The 25762-nt window shown below is 37.5% G+C and overlaps 1 protein-coding gene and 1 non-coding gene across 2 annotated transcripts in view; both read right to left on the bottom strand.

Moving 5' to 3' along the window:
- The window catches only part of LOC146136803 (protocadherin-16-like), a 94902-nt gene that overhangs the window by 7920 nt on the left and 61220 nt on the right, over positions 1-25762 (bottom strand). Inside the window, exons 25-47 of the mRNA XM_083396255.1 lie at positions 24973-25255; positions 24448-24554; positions 23923-24058; positions 22283-22417; positions 21547-21783; positions 20690-20930; positions 19763-20013; positions 18491-18635; positions 16416-16591; positions 15820-15914; positions 15207-15352; positions 13867-14026; positions 12855-12983; positions 11292-11560; positions 10751-10919; positions 10128-10275; positions 8998-9119; positions 7782-7930; positions 5862-6029; positions 5250-5382; positions 3648-3776; positions 1356-1511; positions 594-790 (exon numbers count right to left, since the gene is read on the bottom strand). Of these exons, the coding sequence (XP_083252381.1) occupies positions 594-790; positions 1356-1511; positions 3648-3776; positions 5250-5382; positions 5862-6029; positions 7782-7930; positions 8998-9119; positions 10128-10275; positions 10751-10919; positions 11292-11560; positions 12855-12983; positions 13867-14026; positions 15207-15352; positions 15820-15914; positions 16416-16591; positions 18491-18635; positions 19763-20013; positions 20690-20930; positions 21547-21783; positions 22283-22417; positions 23923-24058; positions 24448-24554; positions 24973-25255 (3881 nt within the window). The remainder of the gene's footprint in view (positions 1-593; positions 791-1355; positions 1512-3647; positions 3777-5249; positions 5383-5861; positions 6030-7781; positions 7931-8997; positions 9120-10127; positions 10276-10750; positions 10920-11291; positions 11561-12854; positions 12984-13866; positions 14027-15206; positions 15353-15819; positions 15915-16415; positions 16592-18490; positions 18636-19762; positions 20014-20689; positions 20931-21546; positions 21784-22282; positions 22418-23922; positions 24059-24447; positions 24555-24972; positions 25256-25762) is intronic.
- Positions 4947-5021, bottom strand: Trnaa-ggc (transfer RNA alanine (anticodon GGC)). Its single transcript has one exon. It is a non-coding gene; the product is annotated as a tRNA-Ala (tRNA).

The following is a 25762-nucleotide window of genomic DNA, read 5'->3' as shown; positions in this document are numbered from 1 at the left end:
TGTCCTAAGGTCAGGGTTAAAAATCTGGGCGTTTTCTGAAATTTGGGCTAAATTTCGAGTTGCGTTCACTGATTGTCTTTTGTTACTTTATTTCTAAAAATGTTTTCAACAATTGAGACACTTTAACCTAGTAGTGAAAAAATTCATTTAACATTCTTTCATGCGGACACCGAAAAGCCATTTTTCTAGCCTGCCCTGCTTGTAAATAGTAAAAAGCACGAAGGCGACCGACCAAAACCAAAATACGGAGTGGAAAACACTATAACATGAGTGGAAAACAGGGGTGGAAAACACTATAACAGGGGTGAACAACACTATAACATGAGTGGAAAACAGGGGTGGAAAACACTATAACAGGGGTGAACAACACTATAACAGGGGTGGAAAACACTATAACAGGGTGAAAAACACTATAACAGGGGTGGAAACACTATAACAGGGTGGAAAACACAATAACAGGGGTTGAGAACACTAGACCAGGGGTGGAAAGCACTATAACAGGGGTGGAAAACACTATAACAGGGGTAGAAAACACTATAACAGGAGTGGAAAACACTATAACAGGGGTGGAAAGCACTATAGCTGCAACTTACTCCCTCCTTGCCGAAATCACGCCGGTTTTCTGGTCGATGCTGAACATCTCATAAGAAGGCACGCAAGAGGGGCCCAGCGTCTCCTGGCTTCCCCCCAAAACGGAATAGATGACGTCACCAAACCTCCCCCCGTCCCTGTCAGTGGCGGTGACCCGAATCAGGGGGACGTTCGCTTTGGTCGACTCTTCGACTTTGATCTGTGAAAGATGAAGAGTCAGGTACAAATCTAGATCTAAGGTTTTTTAATATTTTCAAATTGGCATTTTCCTATGAAGGTATAAACTCTATTTCTAGACGATATCGATAAAAATAGCGTATAAAAATAAGAACTGCATTTATTTAAGCTATGGGGTTTTAATAAAATGGCGTTGAAATATATCGAAGACAATAAAATGTGAAAGAGAGCTCCCTACTTTTGAAACAGACGATATTTGGACTGCTAGTAAAACAGGTATAAAAGCATAAAACCGTTTCATACATGCAGTTACTGAAATATATAATTCGGCGTATAAAAATAGGCATCTTTAGTTTCTGTTTTAAAAAACAAACACTTATTAACCGGTTTGTATTTTTGTTACTACATGTGTAAAATCAACAGCAAAATATCTAAACTAACAAATCACGCAAAACGTAAATCCAATTCGTCGTTAGAAGAAAAACGACTGTCACAAAAAAATAAATATATATGAAAAAAACAAAATAATGCTGCTAAAAATAAACACTTAAAAAAGTCTATATTTCGACGTCGCAATCCACACCCACCATGTAGAACTGTCGGGTGAACTTGGGCTTGAATTCGTTCACGTCCAGCACGTCGACACTGACCCCTGCTGTGGCCGTACGAGCGATGATCGAGTTACGGGCGTCGGACACTTGGACAGTCAACTCATAGTGAGACTGCACCTCGTAGTCCACAAACTAAAGAGAAGATAAGCACGCGTGGTTGACCAGGGATTTTTTTTATCTTAAAACACCAATTCATCAAATAACATTAGGCAAACAACTAGAGCAGTGATTCTCAACCTTTTTTCTTTCGTGGCCCATTTACGTTGCAAAAATATTCTGTGGCCCAATAAATTTTTATGAAAGAAAAACATGTAAAATATATTTAGAACAAAACACAGAAGAACATATTTCAAAACAGAATATTTATTCAACCGTGCATTAGTGAGATACTTGCGGCTGAACAATAAATTTACAATCCTTTTAATTCCTCCCCAAGCCATTATTCCTGTAAAACTAAATAAAGTGACACAAATGAAACTAAATCTAGCTTTTTTAAATTGGTCTGTGGCCCACCTCAAAGGTTCTTATGGCCCACTAACGAGCCATGGCCCACTAACGAGCCATGGCCCACTAATGAGCCATGGCCCACTGGTTGATAACCGCTAGAGGGTAACTGACCTAATAACACTAAAGAAAAATTTGACATATTAACCTGAAAAAGATGAAATTTTAGACGACATAATTTCATCTATTTTTCTTGTTTGTGCATATCAATGACGTCATTAGGTTTCGGATGGCGATACTTTTTGTCCAAAATATCGGGCACCGCTATCGGACGTTCTGGCGGTATTACTTCCCATTGGGCATTACACGCCCCTTTCTCGTTTTTTTTTTGACGCGAAAACGAAAAACTTTTTTTCTTCGTTTTTATATATACGTTACTGAAATACTTCCCAATGCGCGGGGCAAAGCAAAACATTTTTAGATGTTTAGGCACTTTTTGTGACGACATCTGTATTCTGCACATTTAGGGTAAACGGTTTCCGAAAGAAGGTTTTGAATTACCAAAAACTAAATAGAGGACTATTAAAAAAATATTTTAACGCCCAAACCACCAGCCCTTTTTTAACATACTACAAAAGTCTAGACTGAACAAAGAAACGAAAAATATATATAATCAGTACGCGAACCGGATGACTCCAAAAAAGAGTCGTTTAAAAAAAAGGTTGGAGCTTGTAGTAAGACGTAAAAAGAATATCAAAGCCCATACAGAAGTAGTTATCATTTTGAACGTTTCAAATAGATCTAAAATAATGGCTGGAGGTTATAGTAAAAATTAATGAGAATATCAAAGTCCATACAGAAGTAGTTATCATTTTGAACGTTTCAAATAGATCTTAAGATAATGGCTGGAGGTTATAGTAAAAATTAATGAGAATATCAAAGTCCATACAGAAGTAGTTATCATTTTGAACGTTTCAAATAGATCTTAAGATAATGGCTGGAGGTTATAGTAAAAATTAATGAGAATATCAAAGCCCATACAGAAGTAGTTATCATTTTGAACGTTTCAAATAGATCTAAAATAATGGCTGGAGGTTTTAGTAGAACGTAATAAGAATATCAAAGCCCATACAGAAGTAGTTATCATTTTGAACGTTTCAAATAGATCTAAAATAATGGCTGGAGGTTATAGTAAAAATTAATGAGAATATCAAAGTCCATACAGAAGTAGTTATCATTTTGAACGTTTCAAATAGATCTTAAGATAATGGCTGGAGGTTATAGTAAAAATTAATGAGAATATCAAAGTCCATACAGAAGTAGTTATCATTTTGAACGTTTCAAATAGATCTTAAGATAATGGCTGGAGGTTATAGTAAAAATTAATGAGAATATCAAAGCCCATACAGAAGTAGTTATCATTTTGAACGTTTCAAATAGATCTAAAATAATGGCTGGAGGTTATAGTAAAAATTAATGAGAATATCAAAGTCCATACAGAAGTAGTTATCATTTTGAACGTTTCAAATAGATCTTAAGATAATGGCTGGAGGTTATAGTAAAAATTAATGAGAATATCAAAGCCCATACAGAAGTAGTTATCATTTTGAACGTTTCAAATAGATCTTAACATAATGGCTGGAGGTTATAGTAAAAATTAATGAGAATATCAAAGCCCATACAGAAGTAGGTGTCATTTTGAACGCTTCGATTCAGCAACATTTTGAAAATGAATAAAGAGTTATTCGAAACGTTTAAATTGACACCTACTTCGGTATGGGTTTTGATATTCTTATTAAGAAACCATTTATTTGGACGCGTTACCTTGGCGACAAGCATGGTACAGCTTCCTACTGGCGGATCGCATTCGCGGAGTTCGAAGGCTCCAAGGTCGTCGCCGGAAATGATCTTGAACTTGAAATCCGAATTGCTGTCGGCGTCGTTGGCCAGAAGCTTAAATGCAAGACAGTTAAGGTTTTTGACAAATTTACAAGAGGGATTTTAACCAACCAAACTACGTTATCGTACGATTTTTTGCTGATACTTTGTTTGTTAATAGAGGAATCCAGGCTAGTTAGGAGAATTATTTCAGCCACATGAGATCTACAATGCCTTACCTTACTCTTCAAAATATCTTATGTGCCAGCTATACCCATTCTATGACCTGTTATGCTGTGATAAAGGGAAATATATACCGGAAAGCCGTTCCGGTGGGGAAAATTATAAAAGAAAGTGATTTACTAAACTATACGTAGAACAATAACGGACGACCTTTGCGGGCCGAGGTCTAAGCAATGACCATATATAATGTTACTGTATAAGTTTGAGGGAATGTGCTAATGAAGTGGATTCGTAGCTTATTTAATTAAAGACAGTAATGAAATAAGTTAAAATAACCGAATCAGTATAAAAAGAAACATTAAGTATTGCTCTATACTAACAATCTGAGCTCCTAAAATCCAAGGTATACTAATACAAACAGAAGTAAGGCCAGTTACTGTTTGCATTAATTTATTAAATTAGTCTTAAAGCACTTACAGTAAAGTGAATATCCTGTTCCGGTTGTTTGAAAGCTAAACTACTGTAACATCCCAAAAATTTCGATGCTAAAATTAGTTCGCCCAGCTAGCAACAGTGCTAATTTACACGAATTTACATAAAAAGCGTATTAAAATCATTCCGTTTTTTCATATAGTGATAACGAGTCATTTCGACATGGCCTTCATGACGTGTGTCCAGATTGGAAATTTTTGTATGTTGTACAGGGAAGATATTTATACAGCTTAAAATTTGATTGCTGTAATCTCTTTGTTTGGAAAATTTGCACGACAAAAATTGAACTACTATACTAAACACTTTAAGCGTAAGCTAGTCTGAGTTCAACTAAATGGGGTTTTGTGGGCTAAACTTTTAATCGGTTAAAATTCTTTCGCGACACCGTTCTTTTTTCATATGATATTCAATGAAACATGTTGTGTGTTAACAACTGGAGTCTAGCCTTTCTGAAGCTGCTTTTTGACCAACGATTACGGCTTACATATTATAGTACACTGAAAGGCATTGCAGACTCTTCACCGAATCTGTCGATCAATGATACAAGCAGAGCAGGCTAGAAAAACAACTAGCCTGCAGTGAGGTTCGAACTCACGACCTCCGGTCAAGCCAGGACCGTCGCTCTACCAACTGAGCTATGCAGGCTCAGAGAGGAGCGAGTCGAGAAACGACGATACGCCAATGCTTGCTCAATCTGTTAGTACAAGCAACTTCATATTGAAGGGGATTCACAGTACCTTATCATTTATTCAATGAAACATATGTACACGCATATGAGTGTTAACAACTGATAGTTAGGTTGTTTTATACAGTCAATAATGTCGTGGACAAAGCACCCGTCAAATCAACAAACCTTCACGAAAACAAACTCACTTTGAGAACGTTTCTGGGCGAACGCGTGGAAGCGGATCCGTCGTTCTCCATAACCTCGCCGTAGTAATGAGACTCGGTAAAGTAGGGCGAGTTGTCGTTTACCTCCAGAATGTGGACGACCACCGTTGAGTTGCTGGAAACAAACAAAACAATTATTTTTGGAATGCTGTAAATTTATCTGTAATTCAATCTGAATAAATAGTCTAAATAATATTCTTTTGTAATTCACCGGTACTTATTTCATATCAAGGCGGCATGAGCTTCGTAAACCCTCACGGGTTATTCGGTGTCACCTTGTCAAAGCACATGTTCAATTTCTCGCATACTTTGATCAATATTATATATGAAAAAAATACGTATGGCAAAATAAAATACTTTGAATTTGAATTCAGCAACATGACTTGGGTGCTCTTCAGGTTTTACTTAGTTAGTGTTTGCTAAAGATTTTGTTAAAGAAAAATGCGTTTATTGAGGCTTAGGTAGCTCAACGTAAAAAATAACAGCGTGCTAACTAAATAAAATAAAACAAATATTTCAAAAAATAGTGCTGTTACACGATTGGAAGTTCATGGGAGCAAAAATCTTGTTCAAAAGCACAAAACAGCAGCGTACCTGCTCTGCGGGGGATCTCCCTTATCGGAGGCTTCCACGGTCAGAGTGTAGAGCGAGACGTTTTCGCGATCCAATTGCCTAGCAACGAACACCTCGCCAATCGTCTGGCCGCCCGGGTCACCGATGGTCCGGACCTTGAAGGCGCCACCCACATTTCCGGCCACGATCCTGGGAAAGAAAAATTGAAAATTTAGCTCTATACACAGAAAGTCTAAACCGAACCGGTTCTTAATGGTGGCTTTATTTATTCTTCTCTTAAGAGCAAAGTTACTTGAAACATATAATGACCAATCTGCCCTCCTACGACACTACGCCACACATCACAGTAATGAACTAGAAAGAAAACCCCCAATACACGAGTGTTACAATGTAACATTTGTTGCACAACCCGAAATGGTCCAGCTGGATGAGGATATTTGGTTAAATAAAATAGGAGTTACCATCAATATTCAGCATATCATAACACCCACTATTAAATAATCCTTGTACCTTACGTTTTTTTCTCTTTTACTTGACCTACTTTTGCGCGATCTCAGAATTTCTTTGCGTTTTCTCGGCGGTGTTTTGCTTCAGGCATTGTGATTCCTTTTATTATAGTAGCTCTTTATTTTGCCATTTTAACGTCAGTATTGGTTTACAGCTCTACTGAACTGTATTGTAATTCTGTTATTGGCTTTTTAAACTAGTTTCATTTTTATAATTTTGGTGTTTCGTTGTGTTTGTAGTATATTAGCAGAACTGACGATGCTTTTTGCGTAACTATAGTATTCTGCTTTTGTTGAATAAAGTTGTTTTTGGATCTCTTTTACAACCTTTGTGGTTTTGCTTGAATCTTACAATATGGAGAAGAGATCAACAACTAGCAATGTTGGAGCAGGCTTAGATCCCAAAATTAACAAAAATAGTAATAACATTAGTATTATTTCATCAATTACTTGAAACAGTTTGCCTTTAAACCAGGGTGGCCACCCTTTTGTTTCCATGCACCCAGGTTTTTCTTTTCCCATTCAGATGCGCCACACAAAGTTCCAGATGCGCCACATTAACACCTATTGCTTTTTATAGATGAGAGTTAATGCCAGTAAAACTCATTTTCAGCTAAAAGTGGTCCGAATTCCTGCTGTACCTTTGTCTAGAACTTTTTTTAAATATTTTTACAAGTAGGCATGACTTTTTCGTGTTATTTGTGGGATATAGTGCGCCAGTTGCAAAAAAACAATATTCCACTGAAGTTTAGTGAAAAGAATTGGGTAGCCAAAGCTTCGCTGCTACCCGTTAGTATAGTTGGGTCTCCGCGAAAAAGGTTGCGAAACACTATAGGGTAGCAAATGTGACGTAGGTCCAGTGTTTCTCAACCTTTTTTGCGGCGACCCAAATGTTAAGGGTAAGTATAACATTATTTGTTTTGTATAAGAAAAAAAAAGATTTTAAAGGGTATTTTTTAAATATTACCTTGAAAATTTTAGTAAATATACTTACTACAGTGCAAAGTGGCTTAAAATTTATTTTTTGTAACTTTTGAAAAAGCATGTTGTTTGTTTTACATAAAACAAGCAATATTTTTAACACTTCTTTGGTGCCACTTTTCCTATTAATAAGTTTCTGTTTCTGCGAATGTGTCGAGTTGCATGAAAACCTTTATTTCAAACTCCTTTTCTTACTAAACAACATTTTGTATGGGAACCAAAAGTAAGCAATTACCATTATTAAGTTCAAATTTATATGATATGAGTCTTCATGTTTTTTCAGCAATTTTTTTCATTTTACAAAATCTTGCTTAAAACTACTCTCAACAAATGTAACCATATCAAACTACCGCAGTCGGCGGCCTAACCAGATCGTTGGTTGACGCAATTTTTGCTTTATGATCCATAGGTTAAAAAACGCGGACATAGACGGACGGACTAGATAGGCACTCACTTGTAGTGCACGTTTTTGTTCTCAGGTGTGAAATCGCTGTCAGTTGCTGTAACGTTGGTGATGGAGAGACCGAGTACGGCCGATTCGCTGACTGTCGTCTTGTACACCTTCTGGCTGAACATCGGTCCGTTGTCGTTCACGTCGTCCACCTATGAACGAAATAAAACCCAAAGGACGTGACTTAATGCGGTTTGAACGACTGAATGTTATTGATCGGAAACAGGGATGCCGATAATATCGGATAGGAGCCGATAGCCGATGCCGATACTAGGGTTGTATCGGTGCCGATCCGATACCAAATTAAAAAGGAATATCAGCCTAGATTTTCGATCCGACCATTTTTATCTTGAAACACAAAATTATCCAATAATATTCGGTTGACAACTACAGGAAGCTAACCTAATACCGCTAAAGAAAATTTTGACATATTAACCTGGAAAACATGAAACTTAAACGACTTAATTTCATCGTTTTTTGCTTGTTTCAGCATACCAATGACGTCATTTGTTATTGGATCGGATCGCGATACTTTTTGTTTTAAAATATCGGTTATCGGGGTTAAATGTCAAGTATCTGACATCCTTATTACCTAATTGTAAACCAAAGAAAAATATTCCTTTATTTTAAAGAACACATTGCAGGGACTTAAACGGTAGACGGACTTTTATTTTATGGGTTAATAATGACTTTATGGTGGTAAATTTCCACAAATATCCATTTATCAGTTTGCTGATTTATGTTGTCTCTGTACATTTCTAACAATTTTTTTTCAGTCAATTTTTAAAAAATGGCTAGGCTTTATATAAAGCGAAATAAACAACGTTTGAAATTTGCACTGAAAATGCATTCGTATCCAAGCATAATTACAGCGGTAAGACGGGCTTACCAAAATCAGTTGATCAGTCAAGGGTTGTCATTCAAGCAAGACCAAGCTAGCAAATTCTGTCGAGCTTGAACATTGTTGTAGTCTAGAGTTTGATCAACTGATTTCGCTTAGGCCATTTTAAGGCAACAGGTGTAATATGAAATAGGTGGCGATACCATTAGTCAGTACGACTTCTGTGGGGCCAGGTTCCAGCAGTTGTACACACATGTGTATAAATGCACTCTACAGCATTAATGTGCGACCCATAAGGCTTAGTTTTCTATAACTGCAGGAAATGCAAAATAAACCTGCCATGCGAATTGCAGATGATACTAGTGACCGGATACGCACCTGGATTCTGACGGACACTGATTGATTTAGTGATGGAACTCCGTGATCGTAAGCTTGTATCTCGACGTGGAAGCCCGACGACTGTGGGTTGAACGGTTCGCTCGAGTTGACCGTTATCAAGCCTTAAAAACATTTTCAACTTTATATCAAAAAAAAAAACGCCAAATAGCTTGCCAACTGACCGTTCGCCAGTGGCCATCAGTTTGATAATTTCGGGTTCCTAGTATAGAAAAGTTAAACTTGATCAGGCCTTAGGGTGAAAAAAATGTCAACCTAATACCAACACAAGCTATTTTGCTGCAACACGACTCGATTCTGTTTAAGGAGATTTAATTTATAACAACACGACACAATTTGTATAGTACCTCGGTTTATGTCTGTAAAAGCACAACTGCATTTAAACCAACACGATATGCTTTCCTTCAACATGACATGATTTTTAATAAAACCATTTGAGAGAAATACTCTTAAAAATGTAACAATATACTAGGATGTGTAAGAACACAATCTGTTTTGTTTCAACACAATTTGATTTGTAATTAAACAACTTGAGAGGAACGCTCTTTAAAACGAAAAAAACATACTACGATGTGTCACAATATGATCAGTATTGTTTCAACACGAAACTATACTTGATAAGAACCTAACAACTCCAGTGCTATCTACACAAAATGATTTGTTTAGAACACGTAAAATGAATCCGATAAAAAACAAACACCTGGCAAAACTGTTTAATGAAAGATTATATAGCCCTCTTTAAATTATTTGACAAGAATCAAATTTAATTTTAGGCACAACTGCTTTAGGCAGTGATTCCCAAACTGTATGCAGTGGCACACTAATGTGCCTCGAGAGATTGTCAAGTGTGCAGCGAATTTTTTGTAATTTCGGAAAAATAAGTTATTTGTATTACCAAAAGACAAACACATAAGCATTTTAGACCTAAAGACACACTGTCCTCTACCAATTAGTAATATTGAGATATACTACAGTACATATAGTTTGTCGTGTGTTAATGGCGATTGTTACATTACTCTAGTTCTGTTAAGAGTGTGCCGCGAACTATTTAAGCACTGGGTTTAGGTTGGGAATCACTGGCTTTAGGTATAACTCGTATTTCGGCTTTTTACCTGTTTTAGAATCGACGACAAACATTTGAGTTTCGGGGACCACGGTTCCGAGTCGATATGACACTCGTCCGTACTCGTTCGAGTCGCGGTCGTAGGCGAGTACACGAGTAACATTAGTGCCGCGCGGTGATAACTCGCGAATGTGAGCCTGAAAACATGTTTTTGTTAAATATTTCGGAGCATAATGGTTGGAGGTTGTAGTAAGACGTAATAAGAATATCAAAGCCCATACATAAGTATAGGCATTATTTTGAACGTTTCGAATAACTCTTTTTCATTTTGAACAATCGACATCATGTGAAAAATGAAGAAAGAGTTATTCGAAACGTTCAAAATGAAACCTACTTCTGTATGGGCTTTGATATTCTTATTACGTGTTAAAGATTTGTTTTAAAGAGCAGAGGATAAAACATACATAAGGCGACTAACGTTTTCTTTTAGTAAAAATATAGCAACAAAGTATTATCAAACACAATAATTATTAAAAGTAATATTAAACTTTGCTTTATACACAACACTATAAAAACTAAGAAAAAAAATAGGAAGAAAATTAAAAAAACAAGAAAAAGAAAAAATCATATGGGCAATAGTAATTATTAACAAAAAAATAAAAACATTCTTACCTGGTAGGACTGTTGCACAAATTCGGGTTTGTTGTCATTTTCGTCGAGCACAGTGACGTTTACCCAGCCTTTTCCAACGTGGATCGAATCGTTGCCGATAACACGCAGAGAGATGTGAGTCCGGTCTTCGTAATCCAGCGCCTTGATCAGATAGATTTCTCCGCTATTTCTAAAACGATACCAAAGTTACATAATTTTCACTTACAAACTTTAGGACTTTCCTGTAGTTAAATCACAAGGCACCGTTTATGCGACAAAACTATGCCTAAAATGTAGGAATGTGTGCTTACTTTTATTAATTTATTGAGATATAAAAACCGACCCTTTTTCATTATAATATTTGTAAAAACTTTATTAAAAACAACATTTTAGCAGAGCATTTTTGCGATGCTTTTTTTAATAAATATTGGCAAAAGTGTTGTTTATTTTCCATGTTACAAACTTATTATTTATCAATATTTCGATAGAACTTTTAACAGCGTAAATAATTACAGTTTGATGTCTAGGTTTAAAGTTGAAAGAAGCTTAAAACTCCACCTACTTGTCAATGGCGAAAAGACCGCCCGGATTGGATTCGGGCGCGAAGCTAAACTTGATCACCGAGTTGCTGTCCCGGTCGTTGGCCGTCACTGTGGTCAGGTGGGTCCCGACCGCTGCCCCTTCGCTCAGTTCCAGTTGGTCCCGGGGTACGGTCAGCACGGGGGGCAGGTCATTGTCGTCCACCACGGTCACTGTGACGCGACAACTGCCCGTTTGTCTTTGGGCGCCCTTGTCGTGCGCTAGGATGGTGAACGTGTAGCTCTCTTTCGCCTGTGAACAAGTTCGCGATGTTAAAAGGGATGAATGGAAAAAGCGATTGTCTCTTTTTTAGCCAGGCGGCCATTTTGTTCAAGGCGTGTTGTTGTTTAATTGCTGTAAAAAATGCATTTAAACAGGCGTTCGTTTTTTCGTATTGATAATAAAGAAAACCAAACAGTTAAATCAGTGGTTCTCAACCTGGGTTCCGCCGCACCCTTGGGGGCATTTTTAATGCTCAAGGGTGAGAGAAATTTCACAATCTTTAACAATCTAATTTTTACTTAACTCCTACAACTTTTTGTAAAATTAGAGTGGGATAAATCCAAGTATATCTTCCTACGTAGTGTGGAGTTGATGTGTGTTGTTCGCGTTCCGTTTATTGCGACATTCTAGTGAACTACCTATGGAAAAAATCTTGTAGGGGTGCCGCAATCTATTTATTATTTCTGAGGGGTGCCGCAAGCCACAAAAGGTTGAGAACCTCTGAGTTAAACATGTGATTGTTTTTCTTGCCGTGTTTTCTAACCAAACGTCATATCCGGCGATGGCATTGTCAATACAATGAAATGCCAACAAGTCACATTAAGAAAAAAATTATCAACAAAATGTATAGTTACCTTATACACATTTAAACTAAAAACACACATTTTATTTGATTTTATTTAAGATTAGACGTAAGTGAAATACAAAGTTAGCGTGTTTCGCACATTTGAAATTGCCAGGATTTAAAAAAAAACGTCCGAAAATTACGATGCAGGAAGCTCATGGAACCGTCCTCCCTTTCAAAACACCCCGTTTTGGCGAAAAAGGTGGTTTGATATTTCGCCACAACATGACATACACAAGAAACCCAAGTATAATTAAGCCGTTTACAATCTAGTGCTAAAAACACTTAATTATGAGAAAACCAGTGACTTGCCTCTCTGTCGAGTTTCAGTGTGGTGCTGATCACTCTATAAAACACACTCTATTGGCGGTAAAGGCCCCTTAGGGATTCGCCACAACAGAGCATAGACAAGCAACCTTAGGTATAATTAAGCCGTTTTACAATCTAGTGCTCAAAGCAGACTTGGACAACTAGATAATTCTAGTTTTCTAGTTTAATAAATTAGAGCAAAATGCGTCTAATTCTAATTCTAATGTAATTTGAGAAAACTTAAGATGATCTAATTCCATAATTCTAATCTAATTTGGAAAAACTGAAATGATCTATTTTTGATTCTAATCTAATTTTAGAAAGCCAAAATAAATCTAGTTGTCCAAGTCTAGCTAAAAATCCTCAATTATTAGAAAACCAGTGACTCACCTCTCTGTCGAGTTTGAGGGTGGTGCTGATCACCCCCGACTCGGCGTTGATCTTGAACGGGACCCCGGGGGTTTCCATTACGTACTCCACATCTCCGTTGTCGCCAGAGTCCGGGTCGTACGCCGCCACCTGAGCGCACGAGAAAGGGGGGGTTAAATTCGTGACGTCACGAAGGTTCAAATGGGGGTAAACGTTCGCAAGATTGATCTTCGTTTGGGATTTCGTGTTTCGATACTGTGAAACCTTTCGAAAAAAGCCAAATATGTATACGCAGATTTGTTTCAATGTGCACCATTAAGCATACATGTTTTTGCTAAAATAATGCATATTTACTCCATTAGGTTTCGCATATTTTTTTGTTAATCCGTTCACAGAATTGGACAATTTTCGGCATTTTAAAAGAGCCGATTTTCTAAACTCAACAAGCAAACACCAAAGTATAGCACTATATGTAAAATAAAGACGCCTCTTAATATGTTTTGTTTTTACTTTAGGCTGGATTAAAGTAACATTAATGGTACACAAGCGCCTTTGCAATTTTTCTTCGCTTGCTGAGAAAAAACTAGATTCTACCAAATGTCGGCGAGCAAAGCTCGAACTGTTTTGTCTCAACAAGTCGAAAAGGTGTTTTAATCCCTGCCATGCACCAATGTCTTTCGATTGTGGAGCATTTTGAAGCAATATGGGCAATGGCGACATTATGGTGCCTGCGATGTAAAATTTAACATTGGGTAAAAGCAAGTGTTTCGTATGTGGTAGTAATAAAGCTTTACGAAAAGCCGAATTTTCGTCCGACAAGGCAAACAATTTCAAACAGAAATGTTTTACAGTGGCACGCTTTAAATTATCAGAAGGCCAATATTTACTCGTAAAGGTGTTTGCATTACAAATTACAAAGTCTATTTCCATCGACAAACTTTTCGAGCAAAATTAAAGGTCAAGCCGCTTTGCGAAAAAAACGCGCCACGTCACACCACGAAACTGACGTCACTGCGCGTTACGTAAGACTCACGTCGGTGACGTAGAGGCCCGGTTTCTTTTCCTCCCAGACGCTGGTGCGCTTCCGGTCCTGAGTAAATACGGGAGCGTTGTCGTTGTCGTCCACCAGGTTTATGCTGATGATTGCGTATGCGCTTAAACCCTCCACTGTGGCAAAGGCTATCAGGCGGATGCTAAAAAGGCAGAAGGGATGTGTTAGCTTTACCAGGAAAACTTGATCGCTGTAACTTAAGACTCGGCCGATTTTTTCGCATGCTAGCAGAGTTAAACAATATTTTTCAATTTAGTAAATGTTGCTGTTATGATTAACAGTGAGTTTGCTAAAAATTAATGTAAGTGTTTTACGACCTATTTAATTGATTTTACTCGCGGTCAAACGGTCAAAGGTTACTGAGCACATGGTACCTTGACATTGTAGTTTTCAATAACATTGTTTTGTATTCTATTTGAATAAGATATGAATCCACTTGTGTAAGTATTTGTGTTATTAATTAGTTCCTGTACACCAGGGGTTCTTGAACTTTTTTTACCGCGGACCCCTAAAACTTTTTGGGGCCTTGCGTGGACCACGATAGGGGAAAAAAATCAAAAATGACGTCGTAAATAGGCGTCACAATACAAATAAACTTTATAAATCTGCTGATTTTGTCCAAAAATGTGAAAGTGAAACGGAGTCTAAATATATACAGTGCAAAACCGTTTCATTATTATTAATTAAACTGTTTTCTTCGAGAAAATGGTAACTTTTAAAATATACACTAATATTTTACTTAGGCTTAGGCCTTCACGGACCCCCTAAAACTAGTTCACGGACCCCCAAGGGGTTCATGGACCCCAGTTTAAGAACCCCTGTACACTGATAAAGACTTCAGTATCGGATTGGATCCATTAGTTTTAAGTTGCCACCAGGCTACCAGGAAATTGTATTTGTTTTCCAACGTTTTGATTTGCATCGGTCATCGGTCGTCGAATTTCACTTGCATATAGGATGCATGCCTCGAGAACAAATAGAATGACCCGAGAAGATATTTTCTGATCGTCGAATTGGTCAATTTTAATAAATTATCGAAATATTTTGGTCACGAGCAGCTTACGAAATGGAAAAAAATAAACCACCCCTGCAAAATAACCTAAAAAACCTAAAGTCTCCTTTTGCGCACGGCTCTTGGAGCTCGTAAGACGCAAACGCAAAAATCGAGAGTACCCCTAGGGTTAAACTCGCAAGAAAGCTTGTTTTATCAATCCCGAAAACAATCACACCAAGTTCAAGCAATGGGCTCACATACTAATGTATTCATTCGAATCTATATACAAAACATATCTTTAGCAATGAGAATGCAGCCCCTAGCTTACTTGGGTTCGGTTTCGTAATCGAGAAACTTCGGTTGTGCCACAAGGATCCTTCCATCGTTAGTGATGCGGAACGCACCCACCTCGTTTCCTGCCTGCAGGCCGTACGTAATATCAGACGACGGGGCGCCGTTGAGCAGGGCAGTGACCTGGCAAAAATCGACATACGTTAGAGCAGTCAACCACCATAGCAAATCATAGCAAACCATAGCAAACCATAGCATACCATAGCAGACCATAGCAGACTATAACAAACCATAGCAAACCATAGAAGACCAAAGCAAACCATAGCAAACCATAGCAGACCATAGCAGACCATAGCAAATCATAGCAAACCATAGCAAACCATAGCATACCATAGCAAACCATAGCAGACCATAGCAGACCATAGCAAACCATAGCAGACTATAGCAAACCATAGCAAACCATAGCAAACCATAGCAAACTATAGCAAACCATAGCAAACCATAGCAAACCATAGCAAACCATAGCAAACCATAGCAGACCATAGAAAAGCATAGCAGACCAAAAACTAATAACAGCAAAAACAAGATATGTACCAAAACAAAATTCGTCCCATATAGTTAGTAATGGTAGTGTTATGACGATATCTCACCTGTCGAACAAGGTGGTCATCTTGTACCACTTCTGGCATTGTGATGAAATAGTTGTGATGTTGGAAGCGCAGTGATTTGCCGCCAGTGGCTCCGACTAAAAAATATTTGTTTTAAATTATTCCCATGACTTCGTCGTTGCACACAGGAGGGGTTCTTTAATTGTGATTTATTTGAAAGAGTGGCCTGGCAAAAAATATTGTATAAAGCCGCACATTATAATTTAAAATTGGTTTACAAACATTGTATATGTATAATAATTTTCCCGGAAGATGTTCCAAAGAAATAACAAAAGTTTTGTTTAAAATGATGGGAGTAAAAATGTGAAGGCAATGAAAACAATCGACCAAATTTTGTGCAAAGGTAAACGTTTCAACAATGGTTTCATCGATGCTTATTTTTCGCTAAAAACACACTGGTTTATATAACAAAACGAAGGCTTAACTGACTGTTTCAAATTTACTTCTAATCGCTTCTTTTCCGACTTCAGGGCCAAATTTTCAAAATAAATAATTCGTAGGGTCTTTCACTACTATCGAAACCTCGCCCGAGAAAAATATCCACAAAACAAGGTCGACTTTCTTTTCGCCAAACTTACCGAGGGTCACTTGGACGACCGCCTGCGCCTGCTTGGACACTTCGCCCTGGTCAGAAGCGACCACGATGAGCGCTTGCTTATGTGGGTAGCTGGCCGGGAAGGATCGAGCCGTCGTTATCAGGCCGCTAGACGGTGCTATTGAGAACACGTCATCCGGGTTCGAGCCGGTCGCAAAACTGAAAGAAAAAAATGGGTTGGTGAGGTTTTTCGGAACGTTTATTTTGGGAAAATATGATCTCGTGTTGTACTGGTTTAAGCATTTCTTGTTTTACCATGTTCCGCCCATTAAAGGACATTAATGCTCCAAATCAGCGTTTCTAAACAAGTGGATCGCCGACGAAGGCATAGTTTTTATAATATGGGATTTATTGCGCTTGGTTGTGAGCAAGATTTCCGAAAATTAAATAAAATTGTGATCTCATGTATTGGTTTTAGCATTTCTTGTTTTACTATGACGTAATAAGAATATGAAAGCCCATACAGGATTAGGTAACATTTTGAACGTTTCGAATAAAATGTTGAAAATGGATAGAGTTATTCGAAATGTTCAAAATGATACCTACTTCTGTATGAGTTTGATATTCTTATTACGTCTTACTACAACCTCCAACCAATATGCTCCATTGTTTTACTATGTTCCGCCCATAAACGGGTATGAATGCTCATCACCTACAAATCATCGTTTCTCAATTCGTGGATCGCCGAAGGATAGTTTTCAAATTATGGGATTTATTGAGCTTGGTTATGAGAAAGATTTTCTAAAGTTAAAAATAATTGCAGGACTATAATACGATGACATCGGCGATTTCAATTTAACTCTTAATTAATATTGACACCTTCTTAAGGTTTGTTCCCTTTAATCGTGAGCATTGTCACCAAAGCTTTGCTGTTGCTCACCAAAGATTTGCTGTTATGTTTACGCTTAGTTTTTAGGTCGGCGCAAAAAACACTGATTTAAACATTATAAAATCTGGAGACTTCAATTGAAATATTTTGTGCCTAAAAATTTTAAATATTTGTATAAATTTGTTTTAAAATTGTTATGTTTTTGAGGTTCTTTACCACTTTAGTTTACCGTAAATATAGCATTGCTTTTGTCGACCAAAAACAAAGAAGCGTTTTATGTCAATTTACAAAAACGCCGGGCATTGTCGTTCGCCAAGCTTTAAGCGTTTAACTTTCAAAACATGAAATTATCTTTGGCAAAGTTACGTGACTTGTTCTTAAGTCTATCACCAGGGTTGTTGTTTATCGGGCACTTGACCTTACGACCGGTAGATAACTCTCGCACGGAAGTTAATTGCAGCTTGCCAAATTAATAACTTGCTCCGCGCGGAGTGGCGAACGCATGTGAATGGCATTTTGTCGAGTTGTTTTTTTCCTGTTGTTTTTTTAACAGCGACGGAATAATTATAATGCCCTCTCTTTCAAAGTGGCTGCGACACGAAAGGTGGCCATCTGACTTCAGGAGAAATTAATTTTTACCTATACGGCATGCGGTTCGTCTTTAAGTTGGTTTGAACTTGTGACAACACAAGAAACTATATGGTTGTCATTTAAAATCTCCATGTTACCCAGCTTTTTTAGGTTTAATAAATTATGGTGGAAACATTGCTTGAATTATGTAAACAAAAAACTTTAAATCGAAATGAAAGTTGAAAAAACAAAAAGCAATGTTTAAAAATCCATTTTTAGTACTTTTGAGTATAGGTTTGCTTGTGAAAATGTGAGTAGGCCTAAGTCTAATTCTTTCAACTATAAAACTCGATAGCGTAAGACAACAAACGGTACTTCTCAGCCTTTTTTTACGGCGATCCAAGTACTACAGCTTTGGCCACTAAACTGTCTTCAAGACGTTTTTGCAACTGAATAAATCACAAAATAACATAAAAAAAAATCCAAGTTTAATTATTATGAGCACCGTTTTCGTATTTTTCCCACGGTGGTCTCAAACTTTGGAGCAATCTTACTAAAACCAATCTCGACAAATCTAACAATGTCGGCAACGAGCTTTGTTCCAATATTTTCGCGTTTGATTTTGTTGGGTCGCCGACTGTTCTGTAAGTGACGTATACCTGTACGTCACAGCCCCGTTCGCTCCGCTGTCGGCATCTAGAGCCTGGACCGAGGCGACTTGCATGCCGGTTGTCGAAGCCCTCGTTACGTTGACTAGCACAAGGCTTGGACCGAAGACTGGAAAGTTGTCGTTGATGTCCAGCACTGAAAAGAGTGATTCGATTTAGGAACAAGACATCATGTAAATAGAGCGTTTTTCTTTTTTTAGTGAGTTTTCGTCCTTGAGGGTCGTATTTCACCAATGCGACTGAAGCGAAAGCTACAGCAATGGAAATATTTACTTCCAACAGGAAGGGGTCTAAGAATTGTACTAAAATTTTGTGTTTTCACTCCAAAGCAGTACCCCTATATCTATAAGATTGCCTTATTTCCATAAATAAACATTTTATTAGAGTAGAAAGCAAATTGAAATGCTTTTAAACAAAGTTCAAATAGTAAAAACTTTCAATAGCGACATACATATATGCAAGCCTATTGTTGAGGTTTACAAATAAAACCAAAATTGCTTGAATATGGAATACCTAATTATTTGTTTTAGATACAATCGTAAAAAGAATAATTCGATTTAGGAATATGACGTCATGAAAACAGAGCGTTTTCCTTTTTTAGTAAGTTCTCATCGCTGAGTTTCATATTTCACCCAGGCAACCGAAATTTTCACCCAAACACTGAAGCGAAAGCTAGCAATGGAAATATTGTTCTTCTAACAACAAAGGTTTTTTTTTTAAATTGTATTAAAATTTTGTTTTTTTAGTCAAAAGCAGTGCTTTTAAGTTTGCCGTATTCGGATAAAATCAGACATTTTATGATTCTACAAAGAAAAAAATGGAATTCTCCATTTCATACTCGCTATGAAAACAATAATGTTTAAATAATGAAAAGGTCATACAGAGGCCTGCACACGATACGAGCATTTAATCAAATTATAGGTTTAGTCTAGGTGACCAGATAAAAAATGTTAAAACTATAACCACGTTAATATGCACTGGCTAAATATTTGTTTTAGCTACAATCGTATTTTGACACATGATGGAAGTTTAAAACTTTAAAAGTATTATCATAAGACTTTCTTTAACTAGAATGTTTGGTTAAAATGTCAGAACATGTTTCACACTTATGCGGCAAAAAAAATAAATTTTGGTTCTGGGTGTAGAAAATCGAAATTTAATATAAATCGTCCAGAAAGAATGTTACAAGGCGGCGAAAGGTTGAGGACCAAAATTCGGTGTTTTTTTAACCTTTTTTAATTTTTTTTCATTTTTAACACTTACCATTTACAGTAACGGTGACGGAGCTCTGCCTTGGCCCGTATGGCGCCGAGTCGACCGCCACCGCCCGGAACGTATGGCGCCGCGCCCTCTCCGCGTCCAGCGGCGCCAGGGTGGTGATGACGCCGGTAGCGCCGTCAATGGTGAACAGGCCCGACAAGTTTCGGTTCCCGTTGGTGTCCAGCGAGTAGGTTATCGCCGCATTGAGTCCTTGGTCCTTGTCGGTGGCCCGCACAGTGGTGACGTACTGACCCCTGGGGGAAATTAAAAAATTATATTATTACTTTCAGTGTTAGAAGTATTTGAAAACGTCAATGTTTTTCCAAAAGTCTTTGAGTTTAAATATTATGCAACTTTAATTGCATGTCCGCCGTGGTAAAACCATTGCTAAACTATTTTTTGTGTTGACCAAGGCATTGATACTGGTTTGTGTTTAATCTATATTAAAAGCACGTCTGCTTATTCAAATTTAGGTCTAGTTTTCCTTGAAATGTCTTTCATAAAAAATTCAGTTCCTGAAGATTTTGTGTCATTTTTCCTCACTGCCTCGTTGAGTCTTTGTTTAATTGCTGTGACGACTAATACTATTTTTTGAAAAAATTGTCCAGTGATACTAAACTTGATTAAAGCTTTTTCAAACTAGTTTGTCAAAAAGTAATGGTAATATATCAATTTAATAATAATATAATTTAAATTTACGTGGACTTAAAATTTATTTCTAAATCGAGTGAAAGACAAGTAACTATATAAACTTACTTCGGGAACACACAATAAGACCTAAACCGCAACATAACCTAAAGAGGAAAAATCTATAAAACCATAGTACTTATTAGACCAACGACATAATAAAGCCAAATACGCAGTAATATCCACGACAGAATATCATCGAAATCGTCAGAATAACACCTAAATTCAAGTAACTAAACTCACTTCGTCTGTTCTTCAGTCACATCAGCGACGTAGGCCTCCTCTACAAACTGCGGGTCATTGTCGTTCCAATCTAGAACACTGACGTCGACAATGCCCACTGTCTGGCGAACAATGGGCCTGCCCAGGTCGGTTGCGACCAGCTTGAGGCTGTACGAGGCAGTTGTCTCTCGATCTAGCCTCCTGGTGGTCCAAAGCTCCCCAGAAGTCGAATTGACGAAAAAGTCGTTCAATGGATCGCCCTCTGTAAAGGGAAGATTACAAGTTTAACTTACTGTTTTGGTGTTATTGAGTTTCAAGGCAGTATTCTAGTGTTGTTTTATTTGAGCCACTTTCGTCTTCTTTGTTGTGTTTTAGGAGCTGAAAAGTTGCGCCAGGTGCTTGAAGGTTTGGGTAAAGGGTAGCTTTTTTAGCTTACGCGAAATTAAAATCAGTTTAAAACGAACTTTCAAAAATGTCTGTTTGGAGTTTTTTTTACTAGTAGAAGGAAAATATATCCATTTGTCGTTCAACATTAAACTTTCCTTGGCGGCATAGTTTTCGCGCTGTATGACTTTATCTGCTAATTAACAATATCTTCACAGGGTAACTAAGGACGCTTTTGAAAAAGAACCTTCGGTTATTTCCCCTATACATTTTACATCAATTCTTGGATGGCTGTTTTTGTTAGGTAAACTGTCTTTCGAACATCTGTGTTTTAACAGCCGCACGTGTTTAATTCTAAATCTGGAAATAAGGCGGGACTGTTAAATGAAAAATCATTGTAAGCTTCGAATAAAGAATGACTCTTTGAACAGTGCGACCCGAATTCCAAATTTACCTTCCGTTCGTATAAAACAGAAACAGCTATTTCAACTCACCGACAATGAAGTATTCGACCTTTCCGTTGTCGCCGGCGTCAAGGTCAGATGCGACCACGTGGTGAATCAGCATCGGACCTTCCGAGAACTCGGGAACCTCGAGGCTGACAATCAGGGGCGGATCGGTGGCGCCGTCTAGCGGCAGCAGGATCGGTGGGTTGTCGTTGATGTCGAGCACAGTCACCAAGACCTCGCACCAATCGTAAAGGGCGGGAAAGGCACCGTCTTGGACGTAAACTAGAAGGAATATATATATTTTTAATCCCATTTGTGACAAAAAGACGCGGGATTATTGTCCTAGATCAGGGGTGGGTAATTATTAGTCATTGTTGTAACAGCGGGCTACACTAGGATCTGAAAACACACATAATATAAAGTGTCATTCATTCTTTTTGAAAAAAATGTCGTAAGTATAGTTGTTTAGACAAGCTGGTAAGACTAGTAATAGATGAGCACGACTTTCAAGTGTCATTTATTAAATAAAATATTTTAAAAGCATAACATAAAACGCAACATTTATAGCAAGTAGATTGTTTTATTTGCAAAACTTTCAATTTTTTTGCAATTTTATAGAAAAATGCTTAATGAAAACACTTCTTTTAAACTCGAGTTATTTGTCCAAAAGACTTAAGTAAAGATAAGTCATTTGAAAACAGTGACTTAAGTGCCCATAAGTCAAGTCAAGTCGTTGACTTAAGTCATTGCAACCCAGCCCACAACTCTTGGAAGCTCATACCAGTGAGTCTGTGCGAGTCGGCCTTCTCTCTGTCCAAGGGCCGAGTCGTGGTGATAACCCCAGTTTCTTGGTCAATGGCGAACGCCTCGCTCTCCGTGTTGGCTTGCAAGTGGTACGTAAGTCGGCCGTTCTCGCCTGCGCAGATGAACAAAGATCATATAAACCATGGGTTATCAAACTGGGGTTCATGAACCCCTTGGGGTCCATTGAACTAGTTTTAGGGGGTCCATGAACGCCTAATTAAAATATTAGTGTATGTTTGAAAGGTAATCAATTTATCAACGGAAACAGGTTAATTAAAAATAAAACGGTTTTACACTGAATGTATTAAATACTCCATCCCGCTATCACATTTTTGGACCGCAATCTGCAGATTTATTAGGTCTATTTGTATTGTGACGTAAATTTATGAGGGCATTTCTTTTGCATACCGTGGTCCACGCGAGCCAAAAAAATAAGAAGTCCGCTGTAAAAAGTTAAAAAAACCCTGATATAAACCGTTTCTACCAGGCATAGTAATAATAAGTAATAATAAGTAATAATAATCCAAAATACAGCTCCTCTGGTAATTGTAATTCTTAACCAACATTTTGGCAGCCTATGCAAATCGATTTGCATATAGGTTGAGGAAATGTTGGTTAAGAATTAGAACAAAGGTTATTTCGCAGTTCGAATTATGTCCACACAGGGGTGCAGCCAATATTATATCGCAAGTGGTAGCATTACTGTTGGTACGATAGTATAGTGATATTAGTTACGATAGCATAGTGCGATCAGTTACCGTACGAAGTAATATAGTCAGTTAACCTATGTTGTGTTATCCGAAGGTTTCTCACTTAAAACCTACTCAGAAAAAACAAAAAATCGCATGTAATTGAGTTGATTACGGTTCAATCAAATTTTCGCCTTATATACTGTAGCATAAAAAACTGGTATGTTTAAGTTATATTAATTGAATTTTCTCAATCACTACAATGATGTCGTTTGGCTTCGCATTGAAACCAAATATAAATTAATGTACATGTAAACCGGGGAAGTTATTTGACACACTTATGTATTGGCTCGGTGCTGGTTCTGTGTGGTTTGCAGTCTTTTGTTTTTTCGGTTTTTAATAGCCAGAATACCGCGTTGTACGAGTCAATATTTTTATACAGAATGTTTAAATTGTTGTCTTTTTATGTGTTTAAATTATTAGGTTTTTCGCGTGTGCGGCGTGTTGCCTATAGTTAACACAAGGTTTTATGTGAACAACAACTTTTTGGTAATTGTAACAGATATGACGTCAATTGAACGGGTGAACTATTCATGGCGGGTAAAATTTAAACTTGAAATAAAGGATCTCTAGGTTTCTGTGGACCAGAACAGAACAGCTTAAGTAAAATCAAGAAACAATACGTGTAAGGATATTAACTCACTTATTACATTTTAGGGGTTTGTTTTGTGAAAGTTGTAAATACTTCGAAACCAAGTTTTTACAAGAATATTAACTCGCTTATTACATTTTAGAGTAAAGTAAGTTTCTACTGTTTTTAAGTTCAATCGAAAGTTTTGTTTTGTGAAAGTTGAAAATTCGTAAAGTTATGAAACAATTTCAAAACCTATACTTCGAAACAAAGTTTGTAAAACCTTCACAAACTCACCTGAATCCCCGTCGATCGCTGTTACCCTGGTAACCACGACGCCGCCATCTTGTTCTTCCGTCACTTCCGCTTCGTAAGTGGAAAGCAAAAACTGGGGTGTGACGTCATTCACGTCGATGACGTGGATTTCGACGGTCTGGATAAAAAATATAACACGAAACTGGTTTAAGAAAAAAGTTGTTTTGCATAACGTAACATATGTATTTTCAGTTACAGCTGCAAATTGTGTAGAATATAAATATATATTATCCTAAATTAAACCACTAAATGCATAGTCATAATAGTTGTTAAGCTATTACAAAGGTTTTTCTGTATTGTGAAAAAATAAAACCAACATCGACTTCTACTGCAGATAATATTCAAAAACATAGATGTAGGACAAATAACCAACTACCGAAATTAAATGTGAAAAAAAACACTTTTTGCGAGCAATGTTTTAACCGAGCTTGTATAGGGTTTTTACTGCTTTCAGAAGGTTTAAGTTATCATGGATAATAATTTAAAGGTATAATTCAAACGACGAACCTGGTATGTTGTGCGCTGTTGGCTTGCAGAAAGGTCAGTGGCGGAAACGTTGAGCAGAAAATAAGTCGACTTCTCGTAATCCAGCTTGCCAGCTAGCGAAACCACGCCTGCGGAATCGCATTGTTTAGATCGCATAGTATACATTTGGATAAAAATGCATTTAAAAACCGAAAAGGTAATAAATCAAGGACAACAAAAATCGGTTAGAAACGTAAAAATGAGTTTTGGAACACATTTTTCAGCTAAAAGCCATGAAAATCTCGTTTTTCGGTTGTGCACCAAAACGTTATTTTTTAGAATTAACAGTTTTCTTTTGATACAAATGCTTACACGTAGCCTGGGATTTTATAAACGAGCGGACAACAAAATTCGGCCAGAAACAAAAAAATTGAGTTTAAGAAGATTCACATTTGTTTTCATCTAATTGGAATTAATAGTTGTTTCACCCTGAAACCTGGCGATAAAATAGCAATTTGACGTCGCACTTTTTAAGAGTTTTCGGGCGTTTAAACATCCCCGACTTACCGGTACTGGAATCAACGTGGAACAATTCCTCTTCTGAGCTAGGGGATATCCCGGTTCCACCGGCGCCAGGGGCCACTGAGACCAGGCGGAATCGGACCCGGCCGTTAGGGCCCAAATCTGGGTCCGAGGCCACCAGGCACATCACGGGAAAGCCGGCCGGTTCGTCTTCCATAACATAAGCCTGCTCTCTGCTGCCGAACAGCGGCGAGTTATCGTTGACGTCACGAACCAGTACGATCGCTGATGACGTGGAGAAGCGCGGGGGTATGCCACCGTCGCTCGCCTGTATGACGTCACAAGGAAAGCGTTTAATTCTCGTCAATGCGTCACAACTGCGGCGTGTTGCTCAATTAACACAAGATTTTGTGTGAATAACAACTTTTTGGTAATTGTAACAGATATGACGTCACTTGAACGAGTGACTAGTCATAGCGAGTAAAATATAAACTTGAAATTTAAGGACCAGCTGAATACTCTAACAAAGCTAGCAATTCAGGTCAATCAAAATTAAAACATTTGAAAAGATATATATATATATATGTACATCGCCAACAAATATATTCCGCCTTTTGTTGGCGAAATAAAAATATTATAATATATTTTAAGATCTTTATAATTGTGTCTGCCCTGAATTGCTAGAGTATTCCTCTGTTACTAATCGGGAATTAAGGTCGACATATTTTTAGTCTGTATTATGATATTTAGATTATTTTGAACAAATATTAGACAATATACACAGTAACATAATTGGCAACTTGTTGGCTTACAGCCAGATCAAACACAATACCTA

The sequence above is a fragment of the Ascidiella aspersa genome, chromosome 8 (genome assembly GCF_963924565.1).
Source record: "Ascidiella aspersa chromosome 8, kaAscAspe10.2, whole genome shotgun sequence".
Classification (NCBI taxonomy): Eukaryota; Metazoa; Chordata; class Ascidiacea; order Phlebobranchia; family Ascidiidae; genus Ascidiella; species Ascidiella aspersa.
Note: the sequence above shows the minus strand (reverse complement) of the source record. Positions and strands in the feature narration are given on the sequence as shown.